Raw genomic sequence first — 21,336 nt, forward strand, 5'->3', positions numbered from 1 at the left:
CCTGCTGAACCTTGTGGAAGTCAACATGTGCCGGGGAGGAGCGTGGCGCCTGAGAACCGAGTACCTGAATGATAATAAGACAAAGAGAAGAAGTATCCGCGCATGGAATTACATGGCCGAAGCCAAACACAGGAGCGCTGGTGAATTCGGCCCGTTCCCGTCGACGTGGAAAAGGGGACTGAGGTGTGGCATCTGAGGGCACAGTCAGGGCAGCGCATGCTCCTTGGGCCGCACCCCCACGTGCCTCTAAATTTCAAGGGGAAGAGGTCTTTTTTCTGGTGAAAAAGGTTCCGTCTCCCGTCCCTTGAAAGGGACACCCATGCAGTATGGAGGAAAGGGGACGGGACGTAAGAGTACATTTGTTTGCTTTCTACACCTTTTGGAACTTTCATTTTTGAACTGCAAAGCTGGGCTGCAGACGGACAGCCAAGAGACATTTCCCATAGCACAATAAACTGAGTTCAGCTTGTGAGGAATAGGATAGGATTTGGACACAGGGATATTCTGACACAGACAGTTTACATTAGTTAGTTTTGTTGATGCAAAGAAACCCCTCATAGAGATAGGGTCAGTTAGGTTTTCTTCCAACTTCACCCGATTTATGTTAACAATAAAAGTCTATCAATCAACATGCCATCCTTGTGTCTATTACTCCTACACCTTCACACGCTTCATTTAGGTAATTTCTTTTACAAATAATTTTATTTGGTTTATTACAAACCTTTACAATATTTTTGTTGCTAAAAGTGAAAAACCAAGATTCGAAATGTAAATTTTTCATTGCTAAATCACTTATTTCTAAGTTTTTTCATCCAAGTTTTAGAGTCATTATCTTTATCATATATAAAAAAATGTAGGTAATAAGGAGAGGTTTGATGAAATGGTGCAAATGTATTTCAGGCAGTGATGCAATGATCTACACACTTAAAAGAGAAGCAACTGTGCATCTCTAAGTTTAAAGCTTTGTCAAATAAAAAACCCATTTCTGTTCGGCCAGTTATGCCCTTCCCACACCTGTCGTCATTGGATTATGCTTCCCGTTTATAGCGAGGACCCACCAAGTGATCTCTTCGTGCTGACCTTTACTGCATGATGCCTGGAGGCCACTGACCACTTCGCTTGAACAAGCACACACTCCTCATCCGCTGGCTGCCTCACTCAGTTTCGCCTTTTGCCCTGTGGTTTATGATGTCGCCAGAAAATGATCATGGCACAGGATCCTCGTTACTCCCATTAGCCTTCATTTCACACGCTCTGATGCCACCTGACATTTTTGAAAATGGCCTACCATTGGTTAATGACTATTGACATCTCTTCAGATGTCACACCCTCCCCGAATGTGCCCACGGTTGATGAAATGGTAACCTCTGAAAATATAGAATGAAAAGGCAAGAACGTTCAAAAATTTAACAAAACGTCCACAAAATGAAAACCTAAAATTTCAAAAGGCAGAGTAAACAAGAAAGTCTACTTTTAAAACAAAAGCCAGAGACTACATCGAGGAGGTGAGGTAGCCAGGAGTAGAAGTGATGAGTAGGTCTTTTGAGTGATCTGGTAGTACATAGAGGGAGAGGGGTTTACCAAACAATACCGTTCCTCATTGCTCTTCCTTATTCATACAGCATCTGGCTTGTTATTTCAAATGTTCTCTTCATTTAGTCAGCTTTAAAATCATGTTTTCTATATTTTTAATATGACTTTGAGCAACGGTTTTGGATCTAGATTTAAACTTTATAAACAGCAGTGAAATGATTGCACTGTGCCCCCCACACACAATATATTTTCAGGCAGCTGCTAAAAAAACTCACATTTATTTGAATTCTGTAGCGTCTGCAGTCACTGGATACTCGGTAAAGACGCTAGAGCCAGTAAGTACAAAAGTCGAAGTACTTTATTGTGTTACAGGGTAAGAGGTTAGGAGGAGGGAGAGAGGGAGCATGTAATATCCTACTAGTTTGGCTCCCACCCTGAATGTCCCAACTGACATTCCTGGAACCCTGAGGGAACCCAGGAATCCACCACTGCTGTACATTCCATGGCTTGCATTGCATAATGCAATGCAAGCACACACAACAAATTCTCACATTTCCAATGTGAAGAATTCTGTATCCCAAGGCAGTGAACACTTACACTCTGTCTAACATGGTTTCATTATTCTGCTAACACTTAATCGGCTTCATCGTAATCTTTTAATCAGTCACCAACAACATTTCTGATGGATTTTTTGGGAATGCACTCGTTCACAGATCTTTACCAGACTACTTTTGGAGTCTCATGTCCGACCTCCTTTCGCTTGTTTGCTGAATGGTGCAAAGATCTGCTTGAAATGTCAGACTGTTTCATCATTTCAGGATGACTACTTTTAGGCAGAGCTGAGCGCTTGTGATGGATTCACTCTTATTGCATGCCCCACACAGCACTGAAATAGATTTATGTACAGATGTGTAGTGGTCCAGACTGTGCAGCCTCCCAGGCTTACAATCCATGCACTCCGTTCTCTGTTACTATAGACCAGGAGTTTGCAATGTTCTACTGTCCAGACTACAGCTTTGGACTACAAATTTCATCAGCCCTACTCAGCATAGTCAATTGAAAGGTACCACAGGATTGGTCATCTAAAACATCTGGAGAGCAGCAGGTGGTAGGCACCGGTCTCTAGACTTTACTGTTCGATATCCTTTCAGAACACTCTCTCTAGGATCTTAAAAGAGAATTGTAGCATTACGAGCCAGCAGTCTGGCACTCTGTCTTCTTCCAGCCTCTGTCCTATCACACACTCCCCTTTCTCTGGCTTCTCTGAGGCACGGAACAGAGTCTTCTTGCAAACATTGAGAAACGTGCCTGACAATCATTAATTGCAAAATCATCCTTCCCATTCTACAGCCTGGCCTGTCTCAGCTCCCAAGTGAGCATTGAGCTAGGAGACTTTCAACCACCATCAGAAAGCAACTGCTAGATGCTACTGACATGTCCTCAGTGCGGACTGCAACCACTACATAGAACTCACATGTGTGCACCTCCACCCTTCGTGCCATTGGCATACTATTCAGTAAATGTGTCAAGAGAGGCTGCCGAATAGACGTGTATCATCAGTTCATGAAGCATCAAGCGTACGTGTCATGTTAGCACTGCTTTCAGAGTTGGGCAAAGATAATTGCCATGGATTTCTTTGTGTTTCAACACTCCCCGGTTTGACATAAAATAAAAAGGAGGTGCTGTTTTAACAGCTCACTGCTAGAATTCAAAGTTAATGGAGGTGGAATAAGCAGTAGTGATGTGAGGAGCTTGAATTGTGGCCGTGTTACTAACAGAGCTGAAATGAGAATGTTCCCTAAAAAGCAGAGGGCAGATCTGGTAGTATTGAGTTGCCACGTCCCCTCGGTTGGACCTCAAGTAAAACCGAGGTTTCATTGTAACTTGACGGTTCCTCCAACCGCATCTTACAATGCATCAAAGCTAGACGCTTGCAGGAAGAACAGGTGGACAGTTGTACTACTCTAGTTTGCCATGATCGCTGGAAGGGTTTCAAAGCAACCCTCCTCCCCCAATTTAAAAAAAAAAACATATGCACAAATGCACTGACATTTGCTTCTCTGGGGCCTGCCCCAGTGTACTCGGTTAATTCATGTACGAAGCCGTTAGCCACAGCCCGTCATTTCTGGAGGAAGAAGCAGAATCATTGGTTACACCTTCCTCTTCCCTCAAAAGCACCAAGGTGAGACACTAGAATGTTCCAGTGTTGCTCTACGCACGGAATGAAGATCCAGCAGCCATTCGACCTAAGTCTTTTCAGGCGTGGTTGCTATTGTCCCAGTACCGAGCATAGGCTTGATCAAACATATCCTTGCAGGAGACATGTGCCTGAAGCTTGGCGCAGATGAGGAAGGAGCCAGCCATCTTGCGGTGTAGGGAGTACGTCTCCTCAGGAGGCGGTGTCAAGCGGTGCTTCAGCATAATGGGGATTACACTGTGGATGCGTCTTGTTGTGGTCTGGCAGCCAAAGTCAAATGGCTCTGTTGAAGAGAAGGCCTCGCCTAAGATCATCACTGCATCCACATGCGCATCCATCATCGCCTAGGAGGGTGGAAAAACAAAATATCAGTTCTGGATCACAACGGGTCACCAGTGTATATCTGCTATTGACGGTCCACCCAAAAAAGAGATACATTTGCAAACATCATAAATGCAGCACCCTCTTGAGGAGTTAGCTTTGATCTATTGTGAGTGAATTAAGAGTGGGGAGGCTAGGAAGTAACATCAAAGAACAAGTTACTTACCAACTAGTAACTTTCTTTCGATTAGGTGTTCCTCCAATGTATTCCACATCTTTGACATGTAATGTCCACAGCTGTGTACTTTGGAAACTTTTTCGGCAGAGGGCGTCCTTCGTCGATGGCGTCAGGTCGATGTCCCTCGAAGGCCTTCGTCGAGGGCGACATCACTGGATATTATAAATATAAAGATAAAATGAAAAGAGGGGTGGAATTGCGCTCTACACCATTGAATTGAAAAACTATGATAAAAATGGTATTTTAATGACAACAAAAACAGCTGACACGTGTTTCGACACTCTGGTCGTCCTCAAGGCATGAAAGAGTCTAGTAAGCACGGAACTCTGTGAGAAGTAACTGGTAGATACCCGGAAATGTTTTGCCATTTGACTCTGAAGGCCATATTTCCAGGTATCTACCAGTTACTTCTCACACACAGTTCCGTGCTTACTAGACTCTCATGCCTTGAGGACGACCAGAGTGTCGAAACACGTGTCGGCTGTTTTTGTTGTCATTAAAATACAATTTTTATCATAGTTGTTCAATTCAATGGTGTAGAGCGCAATTCCACCCCTCTTTTCATTTTATCATTATACTAGTACCAACTATGTGTGGATAAGTTGGCGGGAGTTGGACTGCTGCTTACACCGCTTGATGTACTTTATCTTACCCAAGTTTGAGAAGTGACAAATAGCGCACAGGTGCACAGTTGCGAATCCACAATCCTTGTTTACCGGATGTTATAAATAGGATGAACGGCGCCCGTAGCCTCAGTTTATGTTTTTTCCCCCAGAACGTGTGGCACCAATCCAATGCCTGCTTGACTGAACATAGTTTTGCGGAAACGTAAGCTGCAATCGCATAGGAAATTCTGCAGAGGGGCAGGCTGGGAGGGCGATGTGGAATACGTTGGAGGAGCATCCAATCGAAAGAACGTTACCAGTTGGTAAGTAACTTGTTCTTCGAATGGATTGTGTCCTCCAAAGTATTCCACATCTTTGACAGACTACCAAAGCAGTGCCAGAAAATGGAGGAGGGGAAAGAATTCAGAGTACCCAATCAAATGGCAGAATAAAGAACCGCCTTACCAAAGGCCATATCTTGAACAAGGATCGTATCCAGCGAGTAATGCTTAACAAAGGTGTGGATAGAAGCCCATGTGGCTGCATCACAAATATTCCTAATAGGAACTCCCCTTTGTAGGGCTGTGGAAGTAGCCACACCCCTACTGGAATAAGCTTGCAACCCTTCAAGAGGGTCCTTACCCCCCAATCGGTAACATTCAGTAATGGTGAAGATAATCCACCTGGATAAGGTCTGCTTGGTAACAGCCTGGCCCAATCGGTGTTCAGTATATCCCACAAAGAGTTGATCGTCCACTCTGACCCTGGACATCCTAGAAATATAAAAGCTCACAAGCTCTCCTAGGATCCAACCTATGGAGTCGCTCCTCTTCCTTACCAGTGTGAGGAGGAGGATAGAAAGATGGAAGAACCACATTCTGGCTTAAATGAAAATCAGACACTACCTTAGGTAGAAAGGAAGGACGTACCCTCAGTACAACCCTATCCTTGTGAAACACAGTAAAGGGTGGCTTAGATGAAAGTGCCCGCAATTCACTCACTCTGCGAGCGGAAGTAACATCAACCAAGAACACTGCCTTGAAAGACAACAGTCTTAAAGGACAACAGTGCAAAGGCTCAGACAGAGCACCCATCAGGAATTTCAAAACCAAATTCAGATCCCAAACGGGCACCTGCAAAGGGGACGGTGGGAACACATTAGTGAGTACTTTAAGAAATTGGGAAATCAAAGGAATCTTAAAGTAAGAACATTCTTCAGGCGAGCGCTTAAAGATAGACCACGCCGCCCGGTAACCTTTAATGGTACCCACTTGAAGGCCCCTGTGGGCCAAAGAAAGCAAGAAAAACAAAACCACAGGAATGGAACACTGAAAAGGATCAACATTTTGTCCCCTGCACTAGTCGCAAAACTTATGCCAATGGCAACGGTACAGGGATTTTGTTGCTGGCCTCCTGGCCGAAAGCAACACCTCCATCACATCATCTGGGAGGTCCCAATCCTTATACCTCAAAATTTCAGATACCAAGCGTGAAGGTTGAGAGTCCGGACCTCTGGATGGAGAACCTGACCCCCCCCTCTTTTCCCCCGTCGCGCGAGAGCAGATCCTCTCGGTAGAGAAGACGGCATGGTGGGCAGGTGGACATTTCTAGAAGGTCTGGGTAACACGCTCTCCTGGTCCAATCCAGAACAATGAGGATCATGTTGGATCCGAACCTCCGTAACCTCCTTAACACTTCAGGAATGACAGGGACTGGAGGAAACGCGTACAGCAGTGGGAATGACCAATCCACTACGAATGCATCTCCTAAAGCTCCTCTCAGAGGAAATTCCCTTGAGCAGAATCTCTCGCACTTCCGGTTGGCACCGGTGGCGAAGAGATCCACTTGTGGGGTCCCCCAAGGGGGGAACATCTCCAGAAGTTCTTCCTGAGCCAACTTCCACTCGTGAGAGACCGTGCTCTGCCTGCTCAGAGCGTCCGCCGCCACATTCTCCTCTCCGGCCAGATGAACTGCCGAGAGGGTAATTTCCTGCTGGATTGCCCAAAACGAGAGCTGCATTGCCTCTCTGCAGAACGGGAGTGACCATACCCCCCCCTTTTTTGTTGAGGTAATGCATGACCACTGTATTGTCCGTCATGAGCAGGACACTCTTCCCCCGCAGAGATGGCAGAAAAGCCTTCAGCGCCAGCCTGATGGCCCTCAGCTCTAACAGGTTGGTGTGTAGTTTGGACTCCGACAGAGATCAACGACCACTGATGGTCAAGTCTGCGGCATGAGCTCCTCATCCTGTGAGGGAAGTGTCCGTCACTACAGTCACCTCCAGCCACGGTTGCCAAAACGGCTCCCCCTTCATAAGGTTCCCCTCATTGGTCCACCACAAAAGATCCTGGGAGACCGAGAGTGGAATCTGAACGGGATCCGACATCTTGCCTGAGAACTGTGACCGCTACATCTTGAGAACTCATTGCAGGGATCTCATCCTCAACCTGGCCTCTGACACCAGAAAAATGCAGGATGCAATGAGGCCGAGCAACCTCAAGAATTTGAAAGCCGGGAGACTCTGGGCATGTTGAAACTTGTCCCCTCCACCATCTGCACAATGTGATGAGCCCTCACCGTGGGAGGCGAGCACTACCCCAAGGACGTGTCCAACAGAGCTCCGATGTAAGCCCCGATGTACTGGAGCTGTTGGGAAGGTGTCAGATGCAACTTCTTGAAATTCAGGGAGAAGCCCAGCCTGTGGAGGGAGCGGCAGTTGAGACCGAGGTGATCCAATGCTTGCTCGGGAGAACGCGCACGGATCAGCCAGTCTTCAAGGTAGGGGTAGACGTGAATCCCCCCCTCGCCTGAGATACGCTGCCACCACCACCATTAGCTTGGTGAAGACCCTCGGGCGGAGGTCAATCCGAATGGCAGGACCCGAAACTGAAAGGTACTTCCTGTGCTTGGGATGAATCGGCACATGAAAGTAAGCATCCTGTAGGTCCAGAGGCACCAACCAAACCTGAAGTTGAAGGGCCTGGAGGACTTAAGAAAGAGTAACCATCTTGAACTTGTCCTTCCTGAGAAGTTTGTTCAACCAACGCAAGTCCAGGATGGGTCTCAATCCCCCGTCTTTCTTTGGAATCAAAAAATAAGCGGAATACCATCCCTTGTTCCTCTCCGCTACAGGCACCAGTTCTATAGCGCCTTTCTCTAGCAGGGTCAACATTTCCTGCACAAGGAGCGGATCTGGAAGCTTCAAAGAGAATCCCCGGTGGATTGTCGTGAGGCCACTTTAGGAAGGAAAGGCAGAAGCCGTGGGCTATGGTATCCAGAACCCACAAAACCGAAGTAATAGCTCGCCATTCTTCGAGATGCTGAGACAGCCTGCCCCAACCGGCGAACCATGGGACATGGCCTCATGACTGTTTTGGAGCGGCAGCGCCTGAAGGCAAAGAGGCAGCTGCCTGAACGGCTTTGGCACCTCGATTTCCCCGACCACCATGGGTACTTTTACGCTGAACCCTTTGACTGGCGGCTCCTCTCTTTCTACCAAAGGAGGAGTAGTAACGAAAAGAACCTCCTCTCCACTGCTGTGCCCTAGGACGAAAAGGCGGAGGTTGACGCACAGCTGCACTTAAAGATTTTGCTGCAGCTTTTGAGGTCTGCAACCTCTCAAGGCTCTTGTCAGCCTTGCTGCCAAACAAATGCGCGCCATCAAAGGGCATGTTCAAAAGATGGGCTTGCACATCCAGGGCAAAACCAGACTTCCGCAACCACGCAAATCTGCATATAACGGTGCTCGCAGCCATGGACCGGCTAACACTGTCGGCCGTGTCCAAACCCGACTGAAGGGATTCACACATGGCATCCTTGCCATTTTGCACAAGAGCAAGGAACCCATCCCTCTGTTCCCCTTCGGGAATATGCTCAGCCACAAGAAAAACACAGTTCCACAGAGTGTGTGAAAATCTTGCCAAGGTACAAGTGGAGTTGGCTGATTTTAGCGCCATACTCCCCGCAGAAAACACCTTGCATGCCCAACCGTCGAAGCGTTCATCGTCCCTATCAGGAGGGATGATGGGGTACGCCGCCTGCCTCGAGATGGCCGCAGCCACCTGAACCACCAAACTCTCAGGAGTGGGGTGAGTGGATAGGTAGCTGGGGTCGCTACCGGAAGGGCGGTATTTTTTGGTTAACGATTTGTTAACAGCTGGAAGAGATTGCGGTGACTGTCAAGCAGCTGCCACCCTTTTCTGTAATGTCAGATGAAAAGGTAACGCCGGGTCAGAGGACGGACCTTGATCTAAAATGTCCGTTAGATCATCTTGCACAAAAGCTTCAGGAGCACTGGACCAGCCCAGATACTCTGTGACCCTAGCCATGTAGCCATGAGCCTCCGGTAGGACGACTCAGCATGCGCACCAGGCTCGGGACTGCCAAATTCCACTTACGGAGAAGTGTCAAGGCCACTAGCATCACGAAGGGTTTGCCTCAACTCTTCTAATTGGCTATCCCCTGAAACGACAGGAGCCCCATCAGGCACAACAGGGTCAAGATCAAAATTTGACCTCTCCTCTTCCTCATAGATGTCATCCAGAGGGAGGAAAAAGTCCCGTCTCGGATCAGCCGAAGGCCTGGAGTCCATAACAGACCTCACAGACTTGAAAGTAGCCTTCCTAGGAGGATCCACATCACTAGGGATCTCCGATGGTAAATTTCGGCCAAAAGGTCTGGAAAGCGTCGAGGGCGCCGACGTCGACACGCCCAACGACGTCACCGTGGGCTGATACGAAGTCAAACCTTTGACGTCTGTATCCGACGGACACGTCGAAGCAGGTTTCTGCGGTCTTGCTGGAGACGAGGACTGAGACCTGGAAGCACATCTCTTGCGACCATCCAGCGCCTTGTCCGAACAGGACCTCTAAGGTTCCCGATGAGGATCGCGCCGAGGACCCAAGCTCAAAGGTGTGCGAGCCACAGATCGAGACTGTTTCTTGCCGGCTCCGTCAGAAGGCGTGGACGGAACTGTGCCCTGCGATTGGAAAATTGCCAACATCTGCTCCCTAAAGGCAGCCCATTCCTCCGGGGTCGGGACTTAGTCAGGCAAGTCGCTTTCCTCACGGCGCCATCCGAAGAGGAGGAGGGGGGGGGGGAAGGCGACCGGTGACGGGATACGAGGAGGACGAATGGTGGGAACTACTCTGGGACCGAGACCCCCGGGACTCCTTCTGATGTGGAGAGTCACCCCTCGAATCATCGGTGGAAATACCCTTGGCTATGGATTTACAGGACTTACTGGGTTTCGAACCCCTAGCTACCTGAAGCTTTCTCTTACGCTCCCGCAAGGCCTTAGCAGACAGCGACTGGCATTCGGAACAGTCATCGGTGTCGTGACTCTCACCCAAGCACCACAAACAAATGCGATGCGGGTCGGTAATCGACATTTTCGACTTGCAGTCCCGGCGAGTCTTGAAGCCGGACTGTGGAGTCGGAGGGGTTGAAGAAGAAGATATATTCACGAGGAAAACACGCGGCGTGCCGAGTCTCTGAAGCAAATAGTTTGCGAAAAAAATAGAACTGAGGCTACGGGCGGCGTGCATCCTATTTATAACATCCAGTGACATCGCCCTCGACGGAGGCCTTCGAGGGACATCGACCCGACGCCATCGACGCAGGACGCCCTGTGCCGAAAAAGTTTCCGAAGTACACAGCTGTGGACATTACATGTCAAAGATGTGGAATACGTTGGAGGACACAATCCATTCGAAAAACACATTTTACTGACAGAAAGGAGCAAACAAACATTTTCTATTAAAAGTAGTGGCAATAAAAACAATAAATTAACAGAAACTGCTGCAGTTGGATATATATCTAGTACTAGGTAACAGAGCTGAGAGGTAATAGAAGTATCAGGTGCAATATGCTTCAGTTGGCACATAGTGGGTTAAGTGCACAGCATGGATGAGGGGCACACTGCTCTATGAGAGGTCAGGCGGTCTAAGGTCACAGATTAGGAGAAAGGTTACAAGAAAGGCATGCACAGACCAGACAAGAGGACACTGATTGGGAGAATGTGAACACAGCATGTGATATAGGGATTAAACAGAGTGCCTTGGACAAAGTCTAGGTGAGAGAATCAGTGGGGTGAAAAAAATACTAAGTCTCCCGCATGGAGATTGCTGAAGAGGGGTTGAAGAGAAAGACCAAGTACTCCTCAGGACCCCTTTCTTATAGCATTCAGCCACACAGCTGCACCCTCTCTTGCAAACACCTGGCCTGTGGATGGGGCCTAGGTGGGCTTGAAAGACTGACATCAAACTGTGCTAACTGTGAGAAACCTGAAGGTGTCTCCCTAGATGGGCCCCGGGGATCTGTCATCCAGGTGGCTAGGACACGGCCATCGCTATTGGATCCAGTTCCTGGGGGTGGACCAGTGAGGGAGGATCACCTGGATGGGGGGTCCTCGGAAAGTGGGGCACCGATGGGTGAGACACAGTAGCCCCCCTCTTTGCACACATTTTCCCCATCCTACCACGTAGGACATTCAAAGCCACAGCCCCCCCACCCCCTTTTTCTGACACAAACACTTTCACACGACACACCAGAGAATGGACTAACACCAGAGCCGTTTACCTGACATGTCCCAATACAAGGGTCATGCAAAGTCAGGTAATTGATCAGAATCAAACACGTGACGGCACTTTCCATTCCCAATATGGATAAAAGGTGGAGCAAGAGAGCACAGTACAAGCAAGGCAGACCGTACGACGAGATAGCTATCCAGATCCGGCAATTCAAGAGGAGGAGAAAGGCAGTAAATATCGAGAGGCTGACGAGATACGACCTTGCCCTTTCCGACAAAACCCTGTGTACCCTCCGCTGAGAGAAACATAAGACAGAGGACAATAGCCAAGGTGTGCTGCTGCAGATGTCAACGGTACACAGAGTGTATTAACGCCGATAAGCCGGAGCGAGCAAGACTCCTGCTTCCGTGCTACCGGCCTTGACCAAGTAAAGAGGAAAGCCAAGCGGTTCATCACAGCCGGTGAGTCGAGGGGCGAGCTCATAAGAACCGGGCTGTGGTGAATGAAAGTCGCAAAGTGAGAACGTTCAAAGAACTGTAAAATTGTAAAGGGCAGACCAGCTGAAGAAGGGGGCCGGCACCATGGGGGTGCTGCTTCGAGAAACTCTGGCCGATCTCCATCGTAGTAAAACTGCAGAAACCAGAAGGCCGTAGGAGAGCCGCCAAGATAGGTAAAAGTGGTCATACAGGAGGTCAAGCAAAATCCCTGTATAGTCGAAAGCCTGTGATCTACAAACTATAAAGAGAGCAAGGGGAGTGAATCCCGCCACATGAGAAAGCAAGGGAAGTGAATCCCAAATACATTGAAAGTGAATGTAAAGATGAAGTTGGCAAGTGTGTACCCGGCCGAGGGATGCTGACGAGAAGGGAGCAAACTCTAAAGTCCCAAGAAACAGTGTGTTGATAAAGGTGAACCCGGCCGAGGGATGTCCACTGGAACCGTTTAAAAAGACATTAAGATTTGTGAGTGAAGGAAAAGCCATAGTGAACCCGGGGGAGGGAGGCTGAAAGTAAATAGGGGTCAGCGCCCGGAAGAGGGGGACCCAGGGATGAACAATCCTCACCCAAAGTAAAACAAAGAAACAAACTTTCATTGTTTTGAATGAACTTTTGTTTTGTTATTGAATATGTCAGGCCCTCAAAGGAAAGAGACTTTCAAGAGGAACAAGACTTAGCCATCGACGGTCCTGATAGCTGCAAGTGGAACTGTCGACTCGTGCTGGGAAAGCTTGAGTGTGTATTGTACTCCAAGATCCCATCTTACCCTGTGCTCAAAAAGTGGGGAAAAGGAGATCCAAGCTACTGCATCCTGACATTTTTGTGAACAAATATTTTTCTTGAAAACCATCCCACACCCTTTTTTGTATTCGTTGTAACGTTTGGCAATAGGTTTCTTAGTATAGGCCCTTTTTATGTGACAACGCCACAAGGACTGCCTTACTTTCATTTGATGGTCGAAGCTTGCTCCCATCTTAGATTTAGGTTTAGATTAGGCGTTTCCAAACCTGCATACAATTTAATAAACACCCTTGAACTGTGATCACTTGAGTCAGTCTTTACTGTTGCCACCATGAGTTCCTTACACAACTTAGTGAATTGTTCATTGTTGCAAGAGTTGCATTTTTGCTTAAATAAATCTAAATGATCAATTCTGATTCTCAAAATTGAATGGGAGACATAATCTTGTTTTCATTGGGGGAAGAGAGAAGAAATAGGCATGGCTGGTTTATGGGTTTACATCATGTACTTCTTGATGATATACTGGGCATTAGTGCTTTAGGCAGAGGAGGGCTCTCTCCTGTTTCACATGAAAGCCGAAGCGACCAAGATGTCATGAAACTGCCCTTGATAAACACATATATAGGACCCTGACAAACTGGATTTCTGACACCAAGTTAAAGAATAGTTCTTAAACGGTTTTGGGTGATAAGAGCACTGGGGGAAGGCCACACACGAGAATGCTGCCCTAGACTGCAACAGTCACACATAGGTGCACTCAGAACCTGTGTGTAGCTCCCTGTGTAATACAGGTGGTAAGAACAGTACATCCGTCACACAGAGGCAATGGTCTGTGGGCCCCCAGACCGTGACAGGCTGGACATATTGCGGTGTGCCACTACAAACAATCTGAAACTGCAGTTAGGCAAGGCCTGCCCCAAGAGCAGTGACCAAGAAACCATTTATGTGGGCAGTAATAATGGTGTTTTCACATTAAAAGGATGAGAAACAGTGTCCTTTAAATGTGCATTGAACAATATGTACAGCCATGTCTTTAAATGGGCTGTAATACATTCAGAGCCACAAAACTGCCTTGCCCCCTCCTCCCCAAACATTTGTCCTGCGTTTACTTCTTTGTTAGCACAAGTGGAATCCTCATATTGCAAACCATTCTTTCTGCCAACTGTGGTTCTCCTATAGTTAAAATTGCTTTCATTTTTCAGACTTCATGGCTCCCGGAAGAGAAGGAGGAGGAGGAGGCAGAGGAGGTGGTGGTGGAGGAGGAGGAGGAGGAGAATAACGCCCCCATCCTGTGACCCGATACTGGCCCAGTAGCTGCATCTGGCATTTGTGGACGTTTAATTATTTCACTTTATTTTATCATGCAACATTGTGTAACCCATTTCAATCCTTTTAATTCTAGTATCATGTTGTGCTGAAAAAGCATACATCCTTCCTGAACCCCTCCATGTATCCGTCATGGGTATTGTTCCAAAACCTTTGAAAAGCATAGCCATACCTTGGTTTGTAACACCCATTTTGACCCCGCCGTGTGAGCCTTTGAGCCTTTTGTTGCATCACCCTGTGCTTTCTAGAGCCTGTTCCTTCATCTATTTGTTCTCTGAGCTAGGCCTTGTGGCTGGGTGTTGTGCCCTGTGTTCTGTTCCATCATGCACCCACACTTGATTGCTGTTCTGGGGACTGAGGCACATGTGACCCCAGCTGCCACTGCCACTACTGCATGCCTGTCCTTTAAATCAAAGCCCTTAAGCCCCAGTAACTGTAAGGAGAAGTAAGGTTCTCCAGCATGGGGTCTTACATGGATTCACATGCTATGAATATTCCCCATCGTAAGGCTGGAAATGAACAGTAACATAAAGCAGTTTAGCTTTGGGCTACAAACTGCATAGTCGCTTCCATAGCCTATTGCTGTCACTTTCTGCCATACTGCCCCAACCAATGACACGCGTCCTTCTTTGCTCCACCCCTGGTGGCCTTCCGATTTTTAATGTACGTTTTTGTGCTGCAGTCCTTGAATTTCGCTCCTCAATTTCCTCAAGTATTTAGCCTATTTTCGATAGTTTTCTTTGCATTTTTTCTTCAGTCACTGTTGTGACTTGTCGGCAGTAGTGATCCGTTGCCGGTCTCGAATCCACCTTCCGTCAGATCACTACGTTGTGTGAGAACGCAAACTGAGTTTTGGGACTAGTACACGTGCCTTCTCAGAGGTGGCCAGAAGAATGTCTTTATGAAAGACAGACACCAAAAGTGTATTTACTGCCTGCACTCGGAACACGATGTGGAGGGACGCTCCATCTGCCAGTCTTTCTCCTCTAAGACAAGAAAGGATCGCCATCGGAGGCTGGCGTCATGGCTGGATGAAGGTAAGGCCTTTGATGGAGCATCTGTGTGCAGTAATGCCTCTGCCAGGGCTAGCAGGCCCAGGCCGGCGGTACCGGTTTTTATCACGTCTACAGGCTCATCGACAACTGTATGCACCATCTCTACGGTCACAACGCCCATCTCAAGGGTAGCATTGCCTCCAAGGTCTCTGTCAGTTCTGGCTGGGTCTGTTCCATTCAGACTACCTTCACCAGGTGCGCCTGTGCTTGGCATCTTTCCTAGAGGTTCCAGCAGAGAGAAGGAGGCACCACCAGATCACTCTTTTCTGCCAAAGCCCAAGAGGACCCTTCAGCTGCCTGCCACATCCCTCATTATATGCAGAAACCCAGCCAAACAGCCTTGCAACATTCAAACTGGAATCTCGCACTCGGGCTGCATTTCTTTGCTGGAAAGGGTTGCACTCAGCTCCTGGCCCGAACTGGAAACTTCCATGCATGTGCAGCTCCTGTGCATCTTCTAGTGGATCCAATGGTGGGAAAACCTACCTCCAGCAAACCCCAATCGACCAGCCAAGTCCTTTGAGAAAATCAGAGTGAGTAGTCGCAATGCTTAGTGGTGCCCCCATCTCCTCCATTATATTGTTTGTGAAGAACTTTTATTTATATTCCATTCCACTGCTTTTTGAACGTTTGTTGAAAAAGCTGCTCTGAATTATATGCATTGTATTGACCAACTGTGACTGTGTATATGTTTTATATTTTGAGTGTTGTGTGATAATATTACCTGCTGGATTCATTTCTATAGTATGTTTTTGGGCCTACAATTTGGGTACTTACCTGTCCAAGTAGAATCATTGTATAAAACAAAGGGGGGTCTGGGAATCTCTCTACCAGCACGAACACAGCCCAATGACCTGTTCTGAAACACGTGTATGGGGTTACTGATGGTACTCTTGTTCAGAGGAGAATTGCCTAGCATTTCGGCGCTGGACTGCCCCTGGGCAGGACAAAGGCTGATATGCAGGGAAATTTCTTCTCTGTGAAAGGGACAGTGAGCTAAAGACTTGGTAGAGTCTCTCCCAGGGGTTATTCACCCAAGAACAAGTCTTTGGGCTGTGTTCGTGCTGGTAGAGAGATTCCCAGACCCCCCTTTGTTTTGAATAGAATCATTGTATAGTTCACTGTGTGGACTCATTGTGGATCCCCGTTTCCTCTCCTGAGACTTAGCCTTGACCACTCTCCATGCTTATCTTGATCGGGTTTGGCTAAACTCCAAGAGTTCTCTGTTCACTATAACTAGGGTAGCCTCCTAAAATCTGACCACCAGGCCAGATTTTAGAAATCCATCTTAACAGGTACATACATATATTCTTAAGCTGTGTTCTCCTTGTGTGAAATATACAAAGTAGTGTAAAGGTAACAGTGAATGTTTGGAAATAATACAGTGTGCTGTATAAAGAATTATCTCATATGTAAAGTTTTAACTTGTTGTCTGTGGCTTTACCAAATAATGGTGATTCAGTGCATGACTAACTGTATTCTGCGCTGCAGACGTACTAGGATGAGTAGGGGCTAAAATGCCCACTCAGCCTGCTACAAACCAAGAGCCAACATAATCATACAGGTAAAACAGGCAGTTAAAAAGATATACCTCCTTCGCCTTTTGCAATAACATGAGCTGAGGGAAGGAAGAGCAGTCTGAATATCCTTCAGTAACGACCCAAACAGCAAAGCATAAGAGTCCAAAATAGAATGTTCAATCAATGTTCAATCAAGGTTCTAAAAAAATTGATATACTTTAATAAACCACAAAATAACTGCAAAATAACTAAAGAGAAAGACACTACCCAAAACACACCCCTGAAGAAAGAACAGAGCATAAGCAAATATAGCATGATGCAGCACTTGAGTAATGAATTAGGGGTGTAAGGCAAGTCAAAACCACAATGTTCTTTAAAAAGGATATGTTTTTTGGATGCTAAAAGGGATTAATGACCCAATCAGTCTCTTGAGGTCAAAACTGAACCAAGGCTTGTTGGTGCTGTTCCAGCAGTTTGAATCGGGTTTGACTGTCAGCGGTGTTGTCCAGACAGGGAGCAGGCATCGAGCCTGCAAGTTCGTTGCAGTTCAAAGAGGTGCAGATCACAAGGGTCACTAGTGTCGGCTCAAAAGTGACCCGGCTGGTGATGGCTTGAGTGCGATGTTCGATGATCACGGTTCGAAGGCTCCTTCAGAGTCTGATCGACTGCTGATTAAGATCTACAAGTTGCTGGTGGTTCAAAAATGGTGTGTGCAACAGTAAACTTCACGTTTGAGGAGGGGCAATGACTTACTCAGTTGGCATAGGATTTCGGCGAACTGGTTCGAAGGAACAGTTCGGCGATTGGGAAGCAGCAGTCAAGTTGTTATAGACAGGAGGCAGTGTCAAGCTGGGTTCGGACAGGGGCTCGCTGAGTTTCAAACGCAATGTTTGAGGAGGGTGAATCATAAGAGCCACCCGGGCGGTTCAATAGTTGGTTTGACTGCAAAGATGATGAAGACTGGACGCACGGTTCTACAGAATGGGTTCAATTGGGCACTTGAGGAGCTGTGGATCGTAAGGGCAAACAGGGTCAGTTAGCTGGTCGGTTCGACTGAAAAGATGCTGGAGACTGGATACGCAATTTGACTGGGTCGATACAGCGTTTGATGATCGGTGCTCGATGGACCACCAAGGATGGTTCGACTGGCAATGGTAATGGGCAGTGAAGATGCTGGCGGTTGGAGTGGTAGTTCAAAGGCGGCAGATGCAAAATGAGCGTGTAGTTCGAGCAGTGTGTGGAAGCTGTGAGAAACCAGAGGGTGTCTCACAGGCTGGACTCTGGGGATCTGTCATCCAGGTGGCCAGGACACAGCCATCACTTTTGATTCCAGTTCCTGGGGGTGGACCAGTGCGGGAGGATCAACTGGATGGGGGTACCTTGGGGAGTGGGTGTGGGACCCTAATGGTGAGACATAAATGAGTTTTGTGACCCCCCCCTTCCATGCACAAACACATATACATTCCCTTTACACACTGGGGAAAGACAGACTTGAACATGACCCGCTGTCGTTTGCCTGGAACAACTCACACCTGAATCCCCTTTACCTTCCCCACCTGGATAAAAGGCAAAGCACGGTAACACATTTGGAGCAAGGCAAGGAACGAGACGGAGCACATGAATTAGCGGCCTATTCCAGACTGCAGCTGAATCGAGGAAGCCGGCAGAAAGTCGTGGAATGAAACCAAGGAGGGAGAAGCCCTTGGGCCATTTGACAAGTAATCGCTGGGTTGTTGAAAACTCGGAAGCAGCACATGTGAGGCGGAGAAGTGAGGCCAGAGAATCCTGTAATGTGTGTACGAGATACCAGGGGCCCTCCTGCCTGACCAGTCGAGGGAAAAGTGCAGCCACCGTGGTATCGCCCTTGACTCCATGATGAAAGCCGCGAGCCGAACCTTGTATACAGCCGGTGAGTTGAAGTTAACTGTGTGAAACCGGGCTGCGAATGATCGAAGGTTGCGGGCGGCAACAAAGTGTCCTATGAAGTTGAATGTAAAAGGCTTTTGATAAAAGACGCAAATGAAAAGGGAACAGTGATAATTGTTTTCTGAACTTTGAGAAGTGAACGCATGATAGCGTAGCAGAGTGGTCCGGCACCGCGCATGTGCCCAATCGAAAGGTCTCTGCCTGAATGTATCCCGCTAACAGAACTTATGAAATGTGAATATGAGTTATGAGGAAGAGAATCGAAGTGGTCCTGCAAGGGTTTAAGTTAAACCCTGTGCACAATCCGAAGTCTTTGGTTTGAAGTGAACTGTGAAAGTGAAATAGGAGTCTGAGCCCGACGGAGGGGGACGCAAAGTGGAAGTAAAAGACGTTTGTTGCTTGAAAAGTAAACTCCCGAGGAAAGGAACTTTGAACAATCTTTGTTGAACTTTTGTCTTGTGAGGGAGAAGCCTTCCTTGATTTAGCAAGAGACTTTTGGTTGCAGAGAGCTGATCTATGAACTGGAACCGTGCCCTTCAGACGAACTGAAGTGTTCTCTAAGCCCAAGTGTACCGCCTTGTCCCATGGTGAAAACGTGGAGAAGGGGAATCCACCATCCCTTCATCCTGACATATTGTTTCATAACACACTTTTTGTTATCTACATAATTTCCCACGCTGTTTATTGTTTAGAAGTAGGGATTGGCAATATCTTTTTTAGTACAGGTCCCTTTATTTTGAGAAAGACACTATTAGGATTGGGTTAACTTTATTTTGATGGTCGTAGCTTGCTCCCATCCTTAAGATTTAAGTTTACATAGGCGTTTTTCCAACCCCCTTGAAGTTCAATAAACACCCTTGAACTGTGATCACTTATGTATGTCTTCACTGTTTGATACCATGCCTTCCTTACACAGCTAACAGGTTCAAACACACAGAATAGCAATTTGAGGTGGTAGAGTGCCACAACAGCTCCGGACGGTCCTGTGGGTTTGAACGGCGAACGGCTTGAATCACAGCTCACATTAGTTTGGTGGTAAGAATGCAGGTTTACTGTCTTTCTTGGTTGCTGTTGAGTACCAATCCAGGGGCTTCAGGATACGTTTTGGCCCTTGTTCTCCCAAGCAGTAGGGAGGCTGGTCCACAACTGCAGGAGTCTTACAACACAGTGAGGTCATTGGTACTGTTGTGGCTGGCAGAGAAGCAGGTCTTTTCCCAGCAGAAGGTCATCCCCAATGATCCCTGGGGATGGATAGGGGACAGAGCTCACCTCTGCCTTGAACACTCAGTCTTCACCTCACTACACTTTGGAAAGATCAACTCTCCCAACAGAGGTCCAATGAAATTTTCTTGCAAGATTGAAGTCTAAAATATGATTCAAAGAAGTGGTGTAGAACGGCTTCTTTTAAGGGTAAATGTCAACAGGGTATTGGACTAAAACTAGCCTGCTTTAGGGGTCCAATCCCTGTTCTTGAAAGAAGTGGACTTTGCCCATCTGGTCACCCAAAGTGCTTTGTGCAAGAGAAAGTGGAGGGGACAGGAAGGAGAGGCGGACACAGAGAGAAAACAAGATGGTGGAAGCTTCCCTCAACTGTACAGAGCTATTCTAGGCTACACTAATTCCGCCCCTCCCTTCTCAATATGATGAAAGGCCTTTAGATATGCAGCACCCTGGTGTGAGGCCAAGCCTTTTGGGAATGGGTGTGCCCCTTGATTCCTGTTCCCAGGCCAACTTCCTTTTTGAGTGACTGTTCCTGGGAATTGGTGTTACCTGCCCTAACAATGGAACAAAGATAGGCACACCCCTCCTCCCCACCCCCCAGGCTAGATTCCTTCCAGTAGGGCAAGACCCAGCCCGTCTGGAAGAAATACACATAACCCTTCCACAGCCTGCAGGGCTGACATGTGTGATATCAATTTGATGTGGCTGGAATGCTTATGAGCAGCTCCATGCACCATTCTCTATCTCAGGCATAGCTTATATTTAGAGTTTACCCTGCTACGAGCATGGGCTACTCATAATCATGATATTTCGGAAAAAGGCATGCATATTTTAAATGCCAACCCTGTGCTGCAGTGACTTGTGGTCACCACGCTGTCAAGAATGCACCTGTGACCTCATCCTGCTCTGAGCCACTGTATAGTAGGCGCTGCAATCAGGATAGTGATGCAGCAGGACACATGTGTACACCATGCTTTTGGGATGGAGCTCATGCAAGGGGAATCTGATCAGCAGATTACCCTTTCAGAGATGGAATTAGCTACATTATTTTATTAAATCAATTAAAAAAAATGTAAAACATGGCTTCTGCACTGTGGCCAAATGACAACCTGTCACACAGTGCCTTTGTTGAAGTTTACAGTATTTCATTTGGACAGTTTCAGTTGCCTCTGTATATCATTCTTATTGTGTACTGCCTGCATTTATTCCACCCTACTATTCAACCTGACAAAGTTTTCCCTATTGAACTGTGCAATTACTACTTTTACATCATCTCGCATAGGTCAGGATAAGCTGCTTTTATTCTGCCTTGCTGTATATCATTTGCAATTACCTTGAATATTATTCTTGCTTGCTGTGTATCACTTGCATTTAGCTTGCATGTAATTCTACTGTCTGTATAATATTTGCATTGACTTTGTATTGAATTCTGCAATTGGATTGAACTAAAACTACGTTCTGATCAGCATCTCAGGTGTCAGCCATCATCACCCTGTGTCTACAGTCATTCTTGCATGAGCATCACGTCTCCCATTACCGTGCGTTATTGTGAATGTGTTTCATTTGCGACAACTATACCACACTGTTCTTCATTGCCCATTGTATTACTGGTTGTGCTCCAAGGTC

At 47.2% G+C, this 21,336-nt stretch overlaps 1 protein-coding gene across 2 annotated transcripts in view; it reads right to left on the bottom strand.

The window, feature by feature from the left end:
• Positions 1 to 1,873: 1,873 nt before the first annotated feature.
• The window catches only part of LOC138566960 (atypical kinase COQ8A, mitochondrial-like), a 349,117-nt gene continuing 329,654 nt past the window's right edge, over positions 1,874 to 21,336 (bottom strand). For both annotated transcript variants that reach the window (XM_069644743.1, XM_069644744.1), the window contains one exon: positions 1,874 to 4,074. In XM_069644743.1, the coding sequence (XP_069500844.1) occupies positions 3,790 to 4,074 (285 nt within the window). In that variant the 3' untranslated portion in view covers positions 1,874 to 3,789. The remainder of the gene's footprint in view (positions 4,075 to 21,336) is intronic.

Source organism: Ambystoma mexicanum, chromosome 2p (assembly GCF_040938575.1).
Source record: "Ambystoma mexicanum isolate Mex_15411 chromosome 2p, UKY_AmexF1_1, whole genome shotgun sequence".
NCBI lineage: Eukaryota > Metazoa > Chordata > Amphibia > Caudata > Ambystomatidae > Ambystoma > Ambystoma mexicanum.